Genomic DNA, 19,717 nt, shown 5'->3' on the forward strand with positions numbered 1-19,717 from the left:
AGCGTGTCTTTTTACAGGTGTGTTTGTCCGGCTTTAAAGGGAAGGGGGTCAGCCCCCCGTGCTGCGCGAGCTGTAGTTAAGACCATCAGAGTCTTGCCCACTTGATCCACAGGGGCAGCTAAGTTGCCATGGAGACATCGGGTGTAGCCACGCGTCTGTTGAGAGCACCGGTTGGGTTGTGTGTCGCGGTCGTCCTGCTCATTACTGGTGAGTACTGCAGATAATGAAACGGCTACTGTTGTTGTTATTGTCTTTTACTTTTCTGTGGCCGCTTGCTGCGTTTTGCACTAAGTCAACGGTTCCCTGCCCGCAAGCGTTAACAAAGTTGTGACAGTCAGACTTAGCAGGTCAATGAGTATCTGTGTGAGTGTCCTATTTTGGTGTACGGGTTTCGTGCGATCTTCCCAGGGTCGACTGGGTTAGTCTGTTACACTGCAGTGGAATCACTGGATTTAGGCTGCCTCCTGCGGTGGGATTGTCCCTATGCCAGTCCTAATACCACCTACACCGTGCAGACGAAGACGCAGGGGTAAGTCGTGGTGTGTGTGTGTGTGTGTGTGTGCGCGCGTGTGCGTGTGACAGAGAGCGAGACATTGGTGTAACGTCATACTGTTACATTTCATATACCAGTTTTTGTATTTTGTTTTTTATTGCTACTATTTTTGTCTAAATAAACTTTAAAGTTACTATGTATTTTGGTGTGTATAGTATTTGGTAATATTTAAAATTTTGTTTGTCATGATTATTTGTGTGTGTAATAAATACTATAAAATTATTTTCCTGTTATATGATCAGTGACATTTATCTACACTGTTATCCTGGACATTTAAAAATAACTTCAGTCAATATCTGCGCCTCTGTAGATCAGCTGCTAATTATAGACTACAAATATAAAGTACCTGTGTGTATTTTTAAAGTGCAAGAAGCACAATGTGATCTTCATTTAGGAAGGAATATTCATTTGACATAAAAAAATTATAAAAGTGAAGTTTAAAATATATAATCTTCTAACAATGACATGAGATGCTGCAGAGATGGATGGCAGAGTACTGTTATGCAAACAATAATACTGCAATACAACTGTTATTCTTAAAAGCAAGTCTATAAAAATGTGAGTCCAAAATCCAAATTCATCACATCCCTGCTCTACAGTCTGTACATCTCTGTGAGCCTATAATATACACAGTATTTCTACATACATGGAAAGGGCATTATAAACTGTATATTTGTCCAGGCTGAGTGAAATTGAAAGAAATCACCAAAGCATTCACTTCATTCTTTTCTATAGCAGTTATCTCTCCATGAAAGTAAAATCTTAAGCAGAACAATAAAGCAAACGGTAAACTAAATAAAATGACTGTGTGTTCTTGCGTTGCAGGGACCCCTGGCAGGACGTGCCGTGGTGTGTTTGGGTCTCGTCCCGCAGCTGTGACGTGTCTCAGGCCTTCTCAGACTTTGAGCTGTACAACATGATTCGTCTCGGCGTCCACCTCAGCCCCAGCTCCACTGTCTGGATGAAACCACGCAAGTTCGACTACAGTGACCTCAGTCAGTAACAATGTCCAGTTTCTGTAACTCTCTGGGGCACATGCTTTGAAACAGCTGCTTTTTGAAAGTGTCGTGACCTGCGTTAATGAGTAATATGTTGGAGTGGGCGTCGCCAATAATTAACAGCTCCTCTCTCCTCCTCTGCCCACCCAGCTTTCAGCCCTCCGTCCGTCTCAGTCTCTCTGAAGGATGAGCAGCTGTTGGTGAGGGTGCAGTTCCCCTGTGCTGCCAACAGGGGGTGCTCTCCGGAGAGGTGCTGTGCCATCTCTGAACTGATTGACCCCTGGACAACAGTGACTGTGTACAACAAGCTCAATCACTCAGAATATCAGGTCTAGCATGCTTTGTCTTTACCTGGTAACTTTTTTTGTGGTTGTTGTTTGAGAGTATAAAATTCCTGATGGTGCAAATACCAAAGAAAACTGACACTGGCGATAAAATGTAATTGCAGGCAGAGCTTCTCGCTTCTCTAAATCAGCTCGGTGTCAGTGAATTGTTTCCATCTTTGTTTGGAAAAGACCGGTGTTTTGTGTTGTTGCAGAGCCGTACGGTTTGGACCCAGGAGGTGGTCTCCTTTGTGGAGTTCTCTGGTTTGTCTCCGGGTCACAACTACTGCGCTGTGGCCAACTTCTCCTTCCCCACCTTCTCCATGGCCGCTTCGCCGAAGTCTGCCCCTCAATGTGTCGAGATGGTCTCAAAATCAGGTGTGAAGGAGACTAAAGATGAGTCAGGGGGAAAAATCACTGCTGACACCTTTCACATTTGCAACAAGTGCCAGTGGGTTGCAAGTAGACATGACTTAATTTTATATAAGCTATTTGTAAGTTTTGCTATTGCTACATAGCTAACATTAGCATTAAACTCACTAGTGTAGAAGAAATGTTGCGAGTTCAGCATCAAACTTTACTCGCCAACAGCTGTCTCCAGCGCAGTGGAGAGCAACGCCAGTGTTAACTCTTGTCTCTATCGCATCTTTTCCGGAGTTAGCATGCTAACCAGCTAGCCCCCGTGCATCTCGTCCGTTTCCGACAGCGACTCACTGTAACCTCCAATCTGCCCTGAAGATGAAGCGCTGTTCAGAGGACGTATTATAACCTCTCGTCTTGTAAATACAAAGATGGCTGAAGCTCTTGTCAAGTGACAATCGGCACCACCCGCTCCCGAGAAGAAACCACGTTCAGCGGCAGAGAAAACTTACAAATATACCGTTTTATTACAAGTTAATTTGCAGAGCACCTTTCAAAAATGCAATTCAAAGTGCTTTACAGACATAAACGGCATTGAGACAAGATAAAGACAAACATAAACAGGATTTAAAAGAAGCTAAATGAAATTAGAATATAATTATATAAAACCAGGACAAAAGAGTGAAGCAGACCTCAGGTTTTCTGAGGTTATTCCAGATATGTGGTACTAAAAACTGACTACTTCTTCTCCAGCTTTAGTTTGACAATAAACAGATCTGTCACTGATGATCTAGGGGGTCTGGACTTTTTATAACATGTCCTATTTCAAGGGGTTATAAGATGAAAAGGCAAAACAAACCAAAATAGGGTTAACTGGTCATGGTCCAGCTCAGGCAGCCTCTCAGGAAACTGCTCTGTCTCTGTCTGTGCCAGACCTAATCCCTGTCTTGCAACAGAGTCCAAATGACATCTCCTGCTGGCGTCTTGGCTCGGCTCATTCTGCAGCCTCACTGCTGATTCATCTTGTTCACCGCGGCTGTGACAGTATGCTGTGTTGCTTGTACCTTTTTAGTTAAACCTGTATGTGCTTTCTTTGCACAGGGCTGCTGCCTGTGCTGAGTGTGGGAGCCGTGCTGATTTCTCTGCTCCTCGTCCCACTTCTCACCGTGGTTCTGAAAAAACCAAGACAAGCTGCACCAACCGCTGAAAGTCAACCCAAGACTCCGGTATGATTTATTCTTTCTCTTAATACTACTCTGCCTCTTCCAGAACAGGTGTTTCCAGATGATGAATTCTTGTCTTTCTTTCGTTAAGGCGCCTCTTCATGATCCAGTCTCTTTGGTCCCTCTGTCCCTGCTCCCAGTCGACCCGTGTGACATCCACTTGGAGCTCCCTGATGATCACATCTCCATCGAGTCCTCCTCCAGTCACGTCTCCAACCAGGACCGGACTTCAACCTTGGAAAACACCTACACCTGCGATCCTCTCCATCACGACTCCAGCTCCGGTGGAGTGTACTGGGACAGCGGAGGGATGGAGCTGGAGATGGAGATGGAGCTGGAGCTGGAGCGAGGCCTGGACTCTGGCATCAGCATCCCACATGTGTCTCACTCCTCTGAGGAGACATGTGCGACAAATGAAGACTGATACTAAAAAGCTGAGCGTCATCTCTCCGTGAGTGTCGCTCTGCAAAGGTAGGTGTCGGGAGGCGGGTTTTGTTGTAGTTCAAAATTCCTTAATAACTAAATATGAAACAAATATTGATCCATATATGGCTAATAGTACACACAGTACATGAGCTTTGGGTAATAAAAAATAAATAAGCTGCAGAAATGTGTTTTCTTTACGTTGAAAGGAGCCAGTTGAGGTGGTTCAGGGATCTAAAGTCATTTGAATGCAAACCCACAACTCGCCTGAAGGACGACATATCCCTCGGGATTCCCCAGGAAGAGCTGGAGGACAGGGCTAGGGAGAAGGGTGTATGAGCTGCCACAAGAATCAAGAAAGTGGCAGGAAATGCAAAAATTCCCCTTTTTGTAAACAGCATCTGAAAGCTCATATTTTATAAATGTAAGAAACTAATATGAGAGGCCTGCTTTACCTAGATATGAACAGTTCCTGCGGTTGTGTAGAGATCGCTTTTTAATTTGAAGCTGGTGAATCTTGTCTTCTTTGAATTTTTATGTGTTTACCGCAACTCTGAATTAGTACTGTGATTGACAGAAAATTAATTGTAAACGATTTTCTTAACTGGTTGATCATTTAATAATTTTTTTTTTTTTAGCAAAAATATCCCACACCCGCAGTTCCAGCCTCTAAACTGTAAAGATTTATCGGTTTTCTTTGTCTTATGGGATTGTAAATTGAATACTTGTGGGTTTCGGAGGGTTAGTCGGACAAATACCCAAGTCAAAGACGTTATGTTCGACTTCAGGAAACTGTGAAAAGCATTTCTCCCCGTTTCCTGACATCTTATAGACCAAACGATAATGAAGCGATAATGAAAATGTTCCCCACTAAAGCTCAGAACCCGACGGTCCTGTGGGTGCTGTTCTGTAGCTGCCCCCGACCTCTGACCTTTCATTCCTCTGCATTATTAGGCATCACACTGTAGAGAGAAGGGGAGGAGAACAGAATGTGTGACAAAGGTCATGAACCAGAAACTGGTGTTGTCATGAGCACAGGGCGCATCAGATGACCTCTAACACTGCAGTCCTGTTCAGCAGGCATGACGGGATTGAAATGTGGCTCCTGATTTTGAACACACAAGCACATTTCTGTGGCTCTGACCTCTCGTCAGAGTCTGATATGAGTCAGAGTGCTGCATGAAGGTGGTCAGAGAATTGACTGGTGAGTGAGACGTACCAATGAAGCAGAAATAGTTTATCCGACAGGTCCAGAAGGAGCTGTTTTTCTGTGTACGTACACGTCCACGGATTCGGTGAAAAATCTAAATCTGGTTGCGGTTCTTCACCCCCTGCCTTCTGTGCTGAGGTCCAGTGCCGCTCAACAGGCCAGTCCAAACCATAAACTTCATAAACAAGAACTAAGAAAACTTCTGACCCCCCCGCCCCCCCACCCACCATCACATACAGCCAACAAGCTCCTTCATGCTGCTTTCTCCCCCCACCAAAGTGATAACAAAGGGTAGTTGTTCCTGTCATTCACTGCTCTGAAATGTTTCTGACTCACAGTTGCCCCATCGGAGCTGCGCTGCCTCTTGTCCGTGACTGACACCACATTCTGCCTCCTGCACGAAAACCAGGAACATCTTGACATCTCGCTTTTCTGCCTTCTGTTTTGCTGGTGTTGCATTCTTTCCGCAACATTGGGGAGCCTTGGAGGTTTGGCCGTCCAGCATTGTTTGTCTCCCCTTCTACCTTTTCCAGAGTCCACAGAGACCTGGGGGGTTGTCCAAGGCTCCACGCACAAGCCAGTGGCATGGCTTTTATTAATAAACACACTGCTTACGTCGTGGAGAGATGATTAATGTATGAAGCAAAAAGTTGGCTCGTGTGAATGAGCACCTGACTACACAACAGTGGAGCTGCTGTTCTCTCCAGCATCCAGAAGCGGGACACGGTTGACTTTTTTTATTTTTCTTTTCTGCGTTTTGCAGCAACTTTTCTGAAAATCTCCAGAGGTGTGTGTGTGTGTGTGTGTGTGTGTGTGTGTATGTGTGTGTGTGTGTGTGTGTATGTGTGTGTGTGTGTGTGTGTATGTGTGTGTGTGTGTGTGTGTATGTGTGTGTGTGTGTGTGTGTATGTGTGTGTGTGTGTGTGTGTATGTGTGTGTGTGTGTGTGTGTGTGTGTGTTGGCATGCACTGTCCTGTAGAGCGAACTGCAGTGTGTTATAGCATACCTTGGCTTGTTTCTTGTCTTATTATAATTACTATCATGTTTTTGTTTTGTTTGTTTTTTTTTACCAGATCATGAGTTTTGTGCTTACAGCTAATTCTTTTTATATTAATCATGTGGAGGAGGACGTTTACATAACCAAAACTTTCATTATCTCAGTGTACCAAGGTCAGCAAATCATAGTTCTCTTATGTTGATATCAGATTAATGAAGTAAGACTAATACACAGCTAGTGAGTGAATTGTGCTTTGGTCTTTTTCCTTGTGGAGTTTATGGCAGTCAAAAATGTTACTGAACAAGTCGTTGTGTGCATTTGAAAACTGAATTTAAACCTTAGAGGATTTAACATTTTTGTTTGAAGCAATTCATTCATTATATATCATGAAACTAGAAGTGAGAACAGGTTTGAAATGAGGTGAAGTGTTTGAGGTTTTTATGTTTCTGAGCCTTTACAAGCCTCTCAGCATTTTGATGCCTTGTAGGATGAATCTGAACATTTCCTTTCGTTAATATCCTGCATCATGACCCATCAGTCCTGCTTCCCAAACACTGCTCTTCGATGTATTTCTCATTCATTCCCATATCGGTCGAGTTTCCCTCCCACAGTAACTGCAGTGGTGTAATTTTCTACCAAAACATTTGAATGAATCTGTTAATTTGCCAGGTGATTGGATTCTTTTGTGCTGCATTTAAGACATGAAATCGACCAGTAGTCAAAGCTGATGTATGTTTACAGTGTTGGCATCAATGAAAAGTTTTTCTTACTCTAATCAGCAGCTGTATATGACACCAGAGAAACTTGACAGAAATGTGTATCTTGTTCTTACATCACTTGCGCAGACTTGTCTTTATCGTCTTTCTGTGTCTGGCAGGAAATGCTTAGTCACTCGCTCGGTGACTCACCAACCCTCTGGGGGTTCAGCTTCGTTTCTACCCCCAGCGTCGACAGTGTGACCATCCACAGATGGTCAGCAGTGCTCAATTTAAGAAACATGTTGTGCGCCATAAACGCTGCATGATGAAAAAATACACACCGCTTCAGAAAGAAGTAAAAACCACAGACGAACAGTTTGTTTAGTTGTATCAACAGTCTTTTATTTGGCCGAACATTTCATTCATTCATTTAATAATTAATATACATGATATATACATAAGCAAACAAAGACATCCTTGTCCTTGTTTAGCCATCTTGCAGTAAAGGTTGGCAGTGCATTCTTGGCCTTTTTAACAGTGTCATTGGGTTTCTTTGCTTCGTCCTCTCTCTCTCTCTCACACACACACACACCCACCCCCCCCCCCCCACACACACACACACACACAAACACACGCAGCATCAGTCGGGTCAGAGCCGTACGATCACGTGTTCCTTCTGCAAAAGTTCGATCCAGTTCATCCTCGTCTCAGAAGTCTCTGCTCATCTGCGCCAGTACTGAAGAGAGAACAGAGAGTTACATCAGCTGCTCACTTTTAAAGGGGTAGTTCAACACTGATTTGCTTTCTTGCTAAAACGTAGATGAAATTATCCATACCACGCTCAAACCTTTAAACCAATGTATTAATATTATTGTCTATAATTATACAAATATTAAACTGTATAAAATACATTACATTACAAGACGCTGGACGATGTTGAGACTTCACTTGCAAGAGCTGCTGTTGAATGTTTTAGCCTGTTTATTTCAAATCACTACTGCTGAACAGTTTCCAAAACACCCCAAGTTTTTACATTGGTAGATGTGTTTTTATACTTCTCTTACACTGGTTACAGTTCAGTTTGTTGCAGAGTGAAAATCAGCTTAGCTATATTTTAATGAGTTCTGTTATTATAGTGTGGTAATCTCACTTATTGGTTGCTTACTCGTCAAGATTTGAAAATGTTGTAAACTATGAGCAAACAGATGTGAAAAGAATGATGTGAATTTAAAGGTTTCTTGTTCTGAAAACGAAGCATTGAGCGATTAAAACGTGTGGAACACTTTGGCAAATGAGCAGCAGAGATTTAAGTATGAAGTAAATTATTCAGTAACATCAGTGTTGTACTTTTCTGCTGTGATGAGATCAGACAAACCCCCCCTCAACCTTAGAATCATCTGTGTGTTTGAAGTGTGTCGTGTGTTGGTGTTCCCTCACCTGAGCAAACTTGTGTATCTGCTCGACCACAGCAGCAAACAAAGCGCCCACGCTCTCATCGATCAGACTCTGCATGTAATGAACCGCCTCCTCATCTGACAAGTCCAGTCGAAACTTATCCTGCACCTGGAGGCAAAAATATTTAACAACATAAGTGACTGACAAAACTCATCAATGCACTGGGTGAATTTGCACTTTGGCAGCTCTAAGTGAAAATGAGTGGGAACGACCTGAATGTCTATACCTGTGAATATTTAATGGCGGCCATAACTATTTGAAGTTGCTGTCTAAATGTCTGGATTTTAACAAATGCTGTAACGGAAATAAATGTGAATTTTGACAAAATAATAATAATAATAAAAAAAAATATCCTGTTTTAAACTCTGTGAGATTCGGAGCCTGAGTGCCCCACCACTCTTTTCCTATTCAGCTAAAGGTAACGACAAACTTACTTTCTTAACGGTCTTGTCGGGCTCCAGAGCGATGTCAGGAATATTGGCGTCCACCATGAGAGAGAACAGATTCAGGATCAGGTTGGAGTATCTGAAGAAATGGAGAAGGGATGTTTTAAATATCTTTTTTTTTTTTTTTAATTCTTTCTCTCAAGCAAGTTTGTTTCATGCTCTAATGATATAATTTGACACCAGTAGCTGCTTTAAAGAAAGGAAATTAATGTATATGTGGTGGTAAAGTAAAAATAAGTCTTAGTGCACACTCACAGTTTGAGACTAGAGTTCAACAAGAGAATAAATGACAGGAGTAATGTGTGTCTGAGCTCCCACCTCCTGAGGTGCAGGAAGGCGGTGTAGCACTGCTTCCTGAACTCCTGGTACTGCTCGCTCTGCATGCCTCCCATCCCCTCCACCATCTCTTTACTCAGCTTCATGGGTGGAGGCAGCGGTTTGGGGTCTCTGCCCAGGATGTAGCCGAAGTCGATGTGGAACAGCTTCCCTGTAGGAAGGAGAGAAGATTCTTAAAAGCTGTTCAGTAAACTTAATTACACAAGGCGTGAGAGAATCAACATGTTTGTGCCTCACCAGTCTTCGTCAGCAGCAGATTGTCAAGATGTCTGTCTCCTACGCCCAGGATGTAGGTGATGACACAGTAACCAGCTGGAAGGACACAGCGAGAGACATCGGATCAATTCACGTGCTCTGCAGGTTGAGCAATCCAACAGACTGAGCTCAGATCTCTTACAACTGACAAAAACACTGTCTCACCGCAGCTCTTGACGTAGGTGTCCATCACCTCGGAGCTGATGCCGTACGGTCCTTTCTCACTCGGTGCGTGCTTCCTGAAGAAGCTCTGTTCAAACAAATTATGTGAGCAAAAAGGACAGAATGTTTTTGTCTGTCAGTTACCTGCAGTGTGGTGGAGAGGGAGACCGCTCACCTGGATGTTGCCTTCAGTAGCGAGGACTTCAGCAACTGGAACAGACTGAACAAACTGCATAAAACCTGGAACAAGAACAAAATTCTTTTGCTTTTTCTTCATTATTCTGTCGGTATCTAAAATACCTGTCGCAGTTTTTGTCAGATTTCCTTCACAAAAGTAGTTTATGTCAATGGGAGCAAATAAAATCTGTTTTACCGTATTTATTCTGTTTTTAAGAGGAGTCTGTTTTCTACCAGAGAGTAATGAGTGATCTTACCGTGCTTGGTGCTGGTGGCCAAAACTTTGTAAGGTGTCAACTTCAGGTCCAGATTCTCTTTCCTCAGAAGCTGAAGACAAAATGTACAAAAGTTTTTATTCAAAATGAATATTTTTACAGCATTTTTAAAAGAGTAACAGCTGTTTTCTGTTATACTGATTAAAATTCGGTTTTGTCAAGCCTGAGAAATAATCCTGCGGTTCAAAGATCAAAGCAGCTGCATGATCCAACACATTCACCAATTTGCCAGATGATTTTTTTTTATAGTAGAAAAAAACCCTGTAAACTAAGATAAAAGTATTTTTACTTTGTCCATAAGTGAGATGATCTGCAGGATGAGCTGGTCCTGTCTCAGGTCGTCGCCGTGTTTGAAGATGACTGGGTACATGGCTCCATCCTCAGCCTTGAAGATCAGCTTGGCTGGCATCAGAGCACTCTGACACACACACACACACACACACACACACACACACAGATAACGGTTTTAGTCGAGACAAAGCTGAAGCTTACTGAAGATGAAAATAGACAGTCAACACGGTAAATGTCTTTTCAAATGTTCCAATAATGACAGATCATTTTCAGAGATGTTTTATCAGCCAGTAATAGAATATAAACGATATAAGATCTGAGAGCCATTAACTCTACAGGTTAAGAAAAGTACCAGAGCCTTGAATCTGTATTTAAGGATCGCTCGGTCGAAGAAGTGATGAGAAAGTGACTCATGAAGACGAAGTTTCCAGTACCTTGAAGAGTGTAGCTGTCTCAGGGACGATGCCTCTGATCTTGATCTGAGGCTCCAGAGGAAGAGGAATTGGCTCGATCTCTGACAGATTCACCTTCTCGTTGTCGGCCAGCAGAGCCTGCAGCCGCTCCGTCTGCAGACACGCAGGGAGGGACGTGATGTTAACACAACTCAGCAGGATCAGAGTGTTGAGGACCGATCTCGCCAGAGTCAATGAAATGTTTGTGTGTGACTGAGTGCTACAAACCCCTTTTACAAACAAAGTTAGCATTGTGTGCTATAGCAGAAACATTTATTCAAACAAAATATTAAAAAGGCTCTAATTAGCTGTCACATGTGATTGTGTTTCTGTTGTTACCTTCTTCTTCCGATTTCCGCTCTCCCTTTGCACAGCTTTCATCAGCTGCACCAGTCTGTCCACAAATGTCTGCTGGGCGGCCAACAGAGACCGCATCACCCTCACACTCTTATCACCCTGAAGGGAAGAGAAAGTGTGAAGATCTGAAGTGGAGGCGAGACACAGGAAGTCCGAGATGAAGATAAAGTCAGTTTGATATCAGACTGCTGACCTTGAGTAAAGCCTGACTGAACCTCCTCATGACGTTCAGGTACATCTCGTGGGTCTTTGGATCTCTCTGCTGAGTGTCCTGATCCTCACACTCCACAATCACATACCTGAGAGACGCATGAACAAACACATTCTCAGTAGTAAAAAAAAAACAAAACAAACTAAGCTGCTTTTGTTCTTCAGATCGAAAAAACAACAACTCACCAGTACAAGTAGTTGGCAAGTGTAGAGTTCTTGCAAGCACGGGAGATGAGGAACGTACACAGGTCTTGCTACAAAGAGACGCACACACAGTGTTGTGTTTCATCACACTCTCATCACGACAGACTGACACAAATAACACTCCTGATTTAACTTCATGAATTGATGCTTCTCCATCTGCCATAAGGAGATTTATATATTAATGCCACATTCCCCTGTGGGACAATTCCTCTCATCTCTGTTTTATTTTCAGTTACAGTCTTACCTCCAGATTCTCGCTGTCAGCTCCTTCCTTGGCTTTCTGTGGAGCAGTGGAGGGCCCAGATGTGCCAGACAGAATCTGGGAACTACGCAAAGAGGAAAAAGGAACCAGAATTGATTGAACATGGTGTCTAAAAACACAGGTGAGCTTTTCCTCAAAAGACAGTTTTAGCCTGTGAAGGTCATTCCTATTTTTTATTTTTAGGTCATCATGGTTGCAGATTTCCAGTCCTCTGCATCCAGCTGACAGCCCAAGGTTCTGGCCAGAGCTGTGGATCTGCCAGTAACGTCACAACACCCAATGAGTTCATTACGGTCTCTGAAAGAACAATAATCAAATCCTGCAAAGCAGCAAATACTCTCCCGACCGGTGCGAACGTCTGACATAAATTTAGATCCAGGCAGTTAAAAACAAAAATTGCGTGGGAGGTAGAACAAAAGTTTCAGGCCCCTCAGTGTCATTTTTAGCAACTGAACCACAAGAAAACCTCCACATGTGCTTTCCTTCTGTCAAAGCTGCTAGTAGTGATGACTTATTAATGATCCACAGCCAGAGTAGCTCTTACTTCTCATCCAAGTACTGACCTGTCCAGTGCCGAGTCATCTGAAAGTCCCTGGCTGTCTCTCTTGCTGCCTGGTTCCAGGCCTCCCTGAATATCACTGAAGTTCTCATATTTGAGCGCCTGAACCAGCTGGAGAAGATACATCAGCAAGTCCTAGAGAAGAGAAATGGGATTAATTATAGTGATGGGAGTACAACAAGAGTTTCTTTCCAAAGTCGCTCTAAACCTCTTTTCTGTTCAAGTGTGAATAATTTAAAAAGTACTGAAAACAAATCTTTAATTTATGCTTTTTGTGAGTTAAGTCAAGGTCTGAACACCCAACCCACTCATGAAAACATTTCTAAAACTTCTATTCACACGGACTGACCCTGCTGACCCCTCTCGGCCATCAACGCCTACCTCATCGTCCGCCTGCTGCAGCCTCGCCACGGCGTAGCGTCTGACCGTCGGGTTGGTGAACTGGGACGAGAGCAGCTCCAGGGAGTCCTCCACATCCATGGGTCTCCACTTCCCCAGCAGCTCCAGAGCCTGCTTGGCCTCCTGGGGCAGATCCCAGTTCACACACTTGAGGAACTTTGTCAATGCCTGCAGCAAGAGGAGGAGGAAGCATTCGATGTGTGCAAGATCGTACACAGTTACAGGCTCTAAGACATTGTTAGAGCTAGTGATGTTTGGAGAGAAAGCTGCACAGAGTTGTGTACACTTGAATATGGCAGAGACGAAACTACCAACACACCCACCTTCTCCTGTGTGGTGAGGTAGTATCTGAACTTCCACACCAGGTCCTGCTCTTCAGAGGTCAGCTGCTTGGTTGGAGGGTAGCTCACGATGATCTGTTGGTGCGAACAGATACAAACACCCTGATCAGTTTCAGTGACAAACACTCATTAAAAATGCAAACTTGATAGCAACGAACTGGAAGAGTGCCGTCTCAAAAATGTGTTCCGATACTCAGCTGTAATGGCAGATCAAACATCAAGTGTTTGAAAAATGTCTCGATATCCTTCTTTTGAAAAGCAGCGTCGATTATGAAAATGACAGATGTATGCGTATTAACTGCTGGCTGCTCACATTGAGCTGGTCGCGTGTTGCAGCGTTGGGCTTCAGGTCGTGATCTGAGGGCCCACTGCGGAGGCTACGAGCCAGTTTGTGATGTTTGCTCTCCACAAGGTTCTCCTGTGAAGAAATGTAAAGAAAACATGGGATATACAATATATAGGGGGTGTAACCATGATACAAAATGTCCATGATCTTGTGTAAATCTGTGCACAACTTCCTTTGTATTTTGCCGACAACATCAAAGTCATCATAAATGTGTTTGCACTCTCACCATCCCCATCTGTGGGTCAGGAACTTTGACGATGTCGCAGCTGGTGAGAACAGGTGATGTGTCGTCTCCATCCTGAATTGGGGGTCGAGTACAGTACATCAACCAGCTGATACCATCTCCAGTGTTATAATACAGAAAGTTGCCTGCTGAATAAACTAGTTAATATGCACCTCGTTATATGCTTATAAATAAATAAATACCTTTTCATAGTAGACAATGCTATACTCCTTATCATTTGTTTTGACACGGGGGAACTCCACCATGAGGTACATGAAGTTAGAGCTGCGTTTCTCACTCTGCAGAAAAACACACATGAAGAAGACGTTTACATTAAACTCAAACGACAACATACACTTACAACATATAAAACCGACTCCGTTAAACCAACGCACCTCGTTGATCATCTCGATCTCTCTGAAGGTCAGCCGGTCCAGCCAGTCCACCTTCACCATGTGGCCCTGTCGGTGGGCCTTCGTCAGCTGCAGGGACACAAGAGAGGAAGAAAGACGGCAGGGAAGCCAGAAAAAGAACAAGGCTTACTAAAATACAAAAAAATAATCTTAAGATACTGAGACTGAGGCTCTGTTGCAGCAGAAGTGCTCACAGTATGATGGCTGGTGTGCAAACAGCTCCACCAATCATGCACAAACTCAGTGCCAGCAGCCAATCCAGCATCTCTGGTCACACACTCAGCAGCCAATCCACTCATCAGTCAGTGTGGGTGTCGGGAATGTAAGCACACACTTGGCCATGAACAGGAAGCCCACAACTCAGCTGGTTAGAATTAGTACTCACTCTTTAAAACAACATATGAACTGGTAGCAGCCTAAGAAACAACCTTCGACGTATTAAGTCAACTGCACTCAGGATTAATAAAAAATGGAGGAATCAGTGAGTCTGTTTTAGGAATGAAATGAATAAATAAATAAATAAATAAAAAGAGCCAATCCAATCAGATGATGTTAAAATTAAATATACTCCCTGATGCCCTCCTCTAAATATTCCAAAAAGCTGCAACAAGTTTACAAATATGATTTTCTTGTGTCCACATACGCATGAAATCCATGCACACACATTTACACAAAATACACTAACGTATGGCAACAGCAGAAAACTTAAAAACTGATGTGTGTGATGCTTTCGAAAACACAGCCATACTCCTTGACCAACAAGTGTTCACACCAAAACCTGATTGAAAATGTATTTGTATGGGTTTATACCACATACAGGTCTTCCACACAGAATAAAACAAAGTGTGCAGGGATTTAATATAAGAAAGAAGTATACAGAGGTCCATTTAACTTTCCTGACACAGTCTGAATTGTCCTAACGTGGTAATCCTCGTGTAAGTGCTGTATGATACAAGTGAAAAGACGATACTGAGATTTATCTGCAAATACGTTTTGGCCAAGGCCTTGTTCACACACATACAGTACACAACACACATTCTGCATTGCCAACACTAACTCCTCCACTTGTACTCACATCACTGAGTACCTCCAGGTCAGGGCCCTGGAACAGATGATGGTTTAGACAGGGCTTTGCATCGGAGGGTTTCTCTCTTTATCCAACGCACACAATGTTTCCTTTTCACCCTCCACCCTACCTCTTTCCCTCATCCTTTCAGTCGTACCCCCTCCTTCTCCTCCTCCTGCATCATTAAACTCTCCAATCTCTCTCTCCAATCCTTAACCCTGTTCTCCTGTCAACACACATATTGTACCTTGGCGAGCCTGCCCATCTGGTCCTCTGCCAGGCTGCTGCTGGTGCGTCCCGGTGTGGTGGTGGGCTCCCCTCCATCCCCCTCCACGCCCGGCCAAACCTTCAGGTCATGCATCCCTTGCCGGAACATACTAGAAGAGGACAGGAGGAGGTGTTTCAAAGTTACGTACCAGTGTATTTCCACACTGAAAATCTTTGCAGCTTTGAGATGAAGTCAAAGCTGATCTTTCGACCTGGTAGCAAGATGCAGTACATGTGTAACAGAACGACTCACCCATATTTGCCAAATAGAGTGACAGTGGTGCCCCCCACGGGTACAGCTCTGCCAGGCCCATAGATGTCCCACACTGTGAGAGCCACCTGGGCACTTTGGGGAAGGTCTGGGTACTTGACTGGCAGCCGCAGCCACTCGTTCCAGCTGCGCAAGACAGCAGGAGAGTGAGCAGAGAGAATAAAAGATAGACAGAGAGTGTGAGAAGACAAAACTAAAAGGTCTGAGCGACTCTATTATTGAAGGGAAATTGGGAAAAATATAGGGTATATTTAGAGGACTAATTTTTGTTTGTGAAAATATTCTAAAACAGAAATGTTTTAATGGAATTTTTGGGGACATGTCAGTTATTCAGTTGATGCAACAAAGAAAAAACGACTGACATGTACTTGAGTAAAATTTATAAAACCATGATGCTGAACAGCTCCAGTGAAACTCCAAAAATCTACACTGCATTACTTCTTCTAAATTGAGACTCAGTGACAACAGCTGACCAGGAGAGAAAGCACACAGAGACTGACTGGTACTCACTTCCAACGTGTGCTGAATGCTTTATATGAGGTGCGAACAGGCAAGGCGAGAGGCTTTCCTTCAGCAAACACCTGACAGGTGACGTAGAGGTCCGAGCAGTTCTCTTGGTAGAGGCCAGAGAACCGCAGCATGGGGTCTTCAAGCAGCGCTTTGTAGCTCTTCTGCTCTCGTTTTCCTTCTAAACTGCCTCTGTAGAAGGACAGAAGAGAAAGAAAGGGAGAAAGAAATAGGTTGTTTGTTGATGTGATCAAGAGTGCGACAACTCGTCCTCTTACAAACAAATCCACATTAAGAGACTTATTCATGGTAGGTTGGTGTGTGTTTTTATACAGCGTCTTCTTAAAATGTATTATTTATTGGCTGGACTTTCAGCTGATTTCATTTTCCAAAGTATTCTTATTCAAAACAGGATTGAGCAGATTAATTCATAATGAAAATAATCATTAGTTACAGCACTTTATATGACATTCATGAAAATCGACTCTTGCTGTGACACTGATGACAGCCTCATTCACATTGCCCCGGTCAGATAATAAGATTAGAGAAAAACTGGCCACAGTTCAGAGCTGCTTAATTGATTTGATCATTACTGTGCAATAATTAGACTCATGAGCTACACACATGATTTTAATACAGAGACAATTGTGCTTTCAAAATCCTCATGCTGTCTGAGTCATGGGGGAGAAAGTAAACATCCTGATAACTGGTTCAGTCAGTTGATTTCAGTTTACCGGACAGTCTGAATTCTGTTTACTTTTAATGGGTAAGTACATAATAAATACAGTCATTTTGCTATGAAATAAAAACCACTGCCTGTTTTTGGATAGACCTTAACAAATGTGATGAGTTGCATACTTTTCTTCTAGCTGTAGGTCAGACAAGGGCTTGTCCTCTTCATTAATCAATTAATCAGTTGAGCATAAAGTGACACCTTCAAAGTACAGTTGACAAACATATAAATAAGAGAAAAGCAGCATATCCTTATATTTTGGTGTGACCAATGACTTGAGTGATAATATTAATTATTAATTTATCTGAGTAACTGACAAATTGTTTTAGTACAAGTCCAGTCTAACCTATCAGACAACATTAAACACACCAGACTGGGACTGTAATGGCACATTTAGTTAAAATCCAATAGATAAACAGTCTGTTATGGCAGCGTTTAAAACTTATATTAAAGTCAGTGAGACATACATAAACTTGCTTCCACACACATCACTAAAGAAATCATTACATCAGAGTACATTCATTTCCTGCAGACTCAACTTTAACCAAGTCTTCAGACTAACGTAACGATTTACGTTATGGGAACAATGGAAGACGAGGCGCGAGTAACCAATCACACACACACACACACACACACACACACACACACACACACACACACACACACACACACACACACACACACACACACACACACACACATAGAGCAAACATAGCATGCATCCTGTCAAGTCACAAGATAGATTAGTTAGACCGCTTGACAAAATCCGGCGCATTAAGTTGAAAACTTACATCTTAAGTTGAACGTTGATGTCCAAGTCACAGCTGTAAACATAGTTGAACTTATCAGTGTCCATCTTCCGACGGGAAAACACTAAATTTGAACCAAAAACCTGAACATGAAATCCCGGACGGTTATAAGAGACTTTGAGCGGTTGGGTTTGCGACAAGGCCTCAGATCAGCACAAAACACTCCTCGCAGCCCAGCTAACACACCGCCCACACGGTCAGAGACGTTTTCAGTCCGTGCACGAATTTTAAAAGATAACTTTGAGCGCCTGTATTCACGGTAAAGACATTATTTTAACGGCTGTCTTGCCGGGCATGATTTGGTGTTTTTGATAGCTACATAACAACACAACAGCATCCGAAATGTACATCCAGGCTAAAGTAGTCGATTCTAGCTGCAGTAGGGCTGAGAGGACTTAGCCAGTGATCATTGTATCGTGGCTTGATCAACCAAGCCTGGTGGGGTGAAGTGGGAAGTAGGAAAGAGGCGGGGTTTCCAGCATGCTTATTAAAGGTACATTACACCCAAATTATTTCAAGTACCTCTGAGCATTATTTTAGCTATTAGCAGCTATATAAGGAAATGATGCATTTCTTTGTACGAATGGTAATGATATGTGTTTTTGCTACAAAACAACCAAGACTAAAATCGGTGACTAAAATGTAGGCTAAAACCCATATGAACTTTTATAACAACATTCAAATTTTCCAAGTATATATTACTACTTTTCTTCATTTCTTTATTTCATCAAACATAGTTGCTGAAAATGTTGATTGTAGGGCTAAAGAGATTGGACAAACAATTTTGTTCATTTGAGGATACAATCCAAGCTCAAGCTCCACTTAGTACTTATACTATGAGGTTTTTCTGGAAATTTTATGCCTTATTATACTATGTGATTTTATTCCATATCATTTTATGACTTAATATACGATGATGTTTTTTTGAAGGTTTATGCTATACTATACTATGACGTTTTGTGGCAATTTTATGCTGTATATTATTATGTCGTTTTATTCCTTACCATACTATGACGTTTTCATGACTGTGAGGGAGCTGGCAAGAATCCCCCTCACTAAGGTGAAAAACACCACACATTGACTAATACAGGAAGTTCATTTTTGTTATGCTGTGCTTTTATTTTGGGAACCTCTACTAATCACTCTCTCTTTGAGGTCCACTTCCGGGGGCGTGTTTTCATGGAGTGCACACATGGGAATGCAACCACCGGACTCAGCAGGTGTCAATTACCTTGTTAGGCTGTACCAAGTGGGCAGGAAAGAGAGAGGGGAGTGGGTAGAGGGGTTTTTGTTCACTTTGGCTTTTGTTTGGTATTTCTTTAGTTTATTATGTATTTTATTTAATCTGTGTTAGGCCAAAAGTCGGTGTATCTGGTGTATGTAAATATCAGTATGGTTAAATTGTAAATAGGTATTCTAAATGTATGGTGGTAGTGTTTAGGGTCCCTTCACTATGTAATGTTTTGGTAGAGACTATGGGTAGTTATGCCAGGTGGGAAAGCAGGGTAGTGTGTCAGAGAAGAGGGGTCAGGTTGAATGTCACCTTTGTTGCAGCCATCCACTGCGCCCTGCTACACCAGCCAGACTGCTTTTGTTGTCAAGCCATTCTGCTACATATATGTAAGAGCTGTTGGCCTTTTTCGTAATTTGCCTATGGTCACCAGTAAACCAAAATCAGAGCTCTGAAACAAATCCTTGTGTGACTGATGCTGTTCTCCATCACGCTTGCACTTCAATCTTGCTGGCCTTCATCCTGGTTGTAAGGGTTCACCACCATTCAAACCTTACAATGACCTTTTATGCCATACTATACTATGACGTTTTTTTTGGCATTTTTATGGCTTACTATACTATGATATTTGATGCCTTATCATACTATGACGTTTCTATAACATTTTATGGCTTAATATACAATGATGTTTTTTTGACGTTTTATGCCTTACTATACTATGTCATTTCATTCCATACCATACTATGAGGTTTTTTATGACATTTTTATGCCTTACAATACTTTGACATTTTTATGACGTTTCATGTCTTACTATACTATGACTATATACCTTACTTCTCACAGTATGCCCTATTTTACTATGACTTTTTGTGTTGTATAGTGCAT

At 42.6% G+C, this 19,717-nt stretch overlaps 2 protein-coding genes across 2 annotated transcripts; one reads left to right on the top strand and one right to left on the bottom strand.

The window, feature by feature from the left end:
• The first annotated feature begins 128 nt into the window (after positions 1-128).
• Positions 129-5,907, top strand: LOC111235604. Its single transcript, XM_022764112.1, has 8 exons — positions 129-207; positions 409-529; positions 1,379-1,548; positions 1,702-1,880; positions 2,090-2,252; positions 3,336-3,460; positions 3,549-3,928; positions 5,429-5,907. The coding sequence occupies exons 1-7, from the start codon at positions 129-131 to the stop codon at positions 3,879-3,881; spliced, it is 1,170 nt and encodes a 389-aa protein (XP_022619833.1). The 3' UTR covers positions 3,882-3,928; positions 5,429-5,907.
• Positions 5,908-7,396: 1,489 nt separating this feature from the next.
• On the bottom strand, positions 7,397-17,932 carry pik3c3 (phosphatidylinositol 3-kinase catalytic subunit type 3). Its single transcript, XM_022764173.1, has 25 exons — positions 17,584-17,932; positions 16,063-16,251; positions 15,535-15,678; positions 15,262-15,391; positions 13,931-14,017; positions 13,739-13,834; positions 13,539-13,610; positions 13,280-13,384; positions 12,949-13,041; positions 12,608-12,793; positions 12,231-12,361; positions 11,650-11,731; positions 11,388-11,455; positions 11,185-11,290; positions 10,974-11,090; positions 10,617-10,748; positions 10,181-10,309; positions 9,874-9,943; positions 9,615-9,679; positions 9,443-9,527; positions 9,260-9,334; positions 9,005-9,173; positions 8,675-8,765; positions 8,223-8,348; positions 7,397-7,521 (listed from the first exon to the last, which is right to left on the bottom strand). The coding sequence occupies exons 1-25, from the start codon at positions 17,646-17,648 to the stop codon at positions 7,507-7,509; spliced, it is 2,628 nt and encodes an 875-aa protein (XP_022619894.1). The 5' UTR covers positions 17,649-17,932; the 3' UTR covers positions 7,397-7,506.
• Between the last annotated feature and the right edge of the window lie 1,785 nt (positions 17,933-19,717).

This window comes from Seriola dumerili, unplaced genomic scaffold (genome assembly GCF_002260705.1).
Source record: "Seriola dumerili isolate Sdu_G_001 unplaced genomic scaffold, Sdu_1.0 BDQW01000531.1, whole genome shotgun sequence".
Taxonomy (NCBI): Eukaryota; Metazoa; Chordata; class Actinopteri; order Carangiformes; family Carangidae; genus Seriola; species Seriola dumerili.

Coding starts and splice junctions, on each gene's coding strand:
- LOC111235604 (XM_022764112.1), top strand. CDS start 129: ATGGAGACATCGGGTGTAGCCACGCGTCTGTTGAGAGCACCGGTTGGG. Junction 1,549..1,701: donor GTTCGACTACAGTGACCTCA/GTCAGTAACAAT, acceptor CTGCCCACCCAG/CTTTCAGCCCTCCGTCCGTC. Junction 1,881..2,089: donor TCAATCACTCAGAATATCAG/GTCTAGCATGCT, acceptor GTGTTGTTGCAG/AGCCGTACGGTTTGGACCCA.
- pik3c3 (XM_022764173.1), bottom strand. CDS start 17,648: ATGGACACTGATAAGTTCAACTATGTTTACAGCTGTGACTTGGACATC. Junction 15,392..15,534: donor ACTCTATTTGGCAAATATGG/GTGAGTCGTTCT, acceptor GTCCTCTTCTAG/TATGTTCCGGCAAGGGATGC. Junction 9,944..10,180: donor TCATCTCACTTATGGACAAA/GTAAAAATACTT, acceptor TTTTGTCTTCAG/CTTCTGAGGAAAGAGAATCT.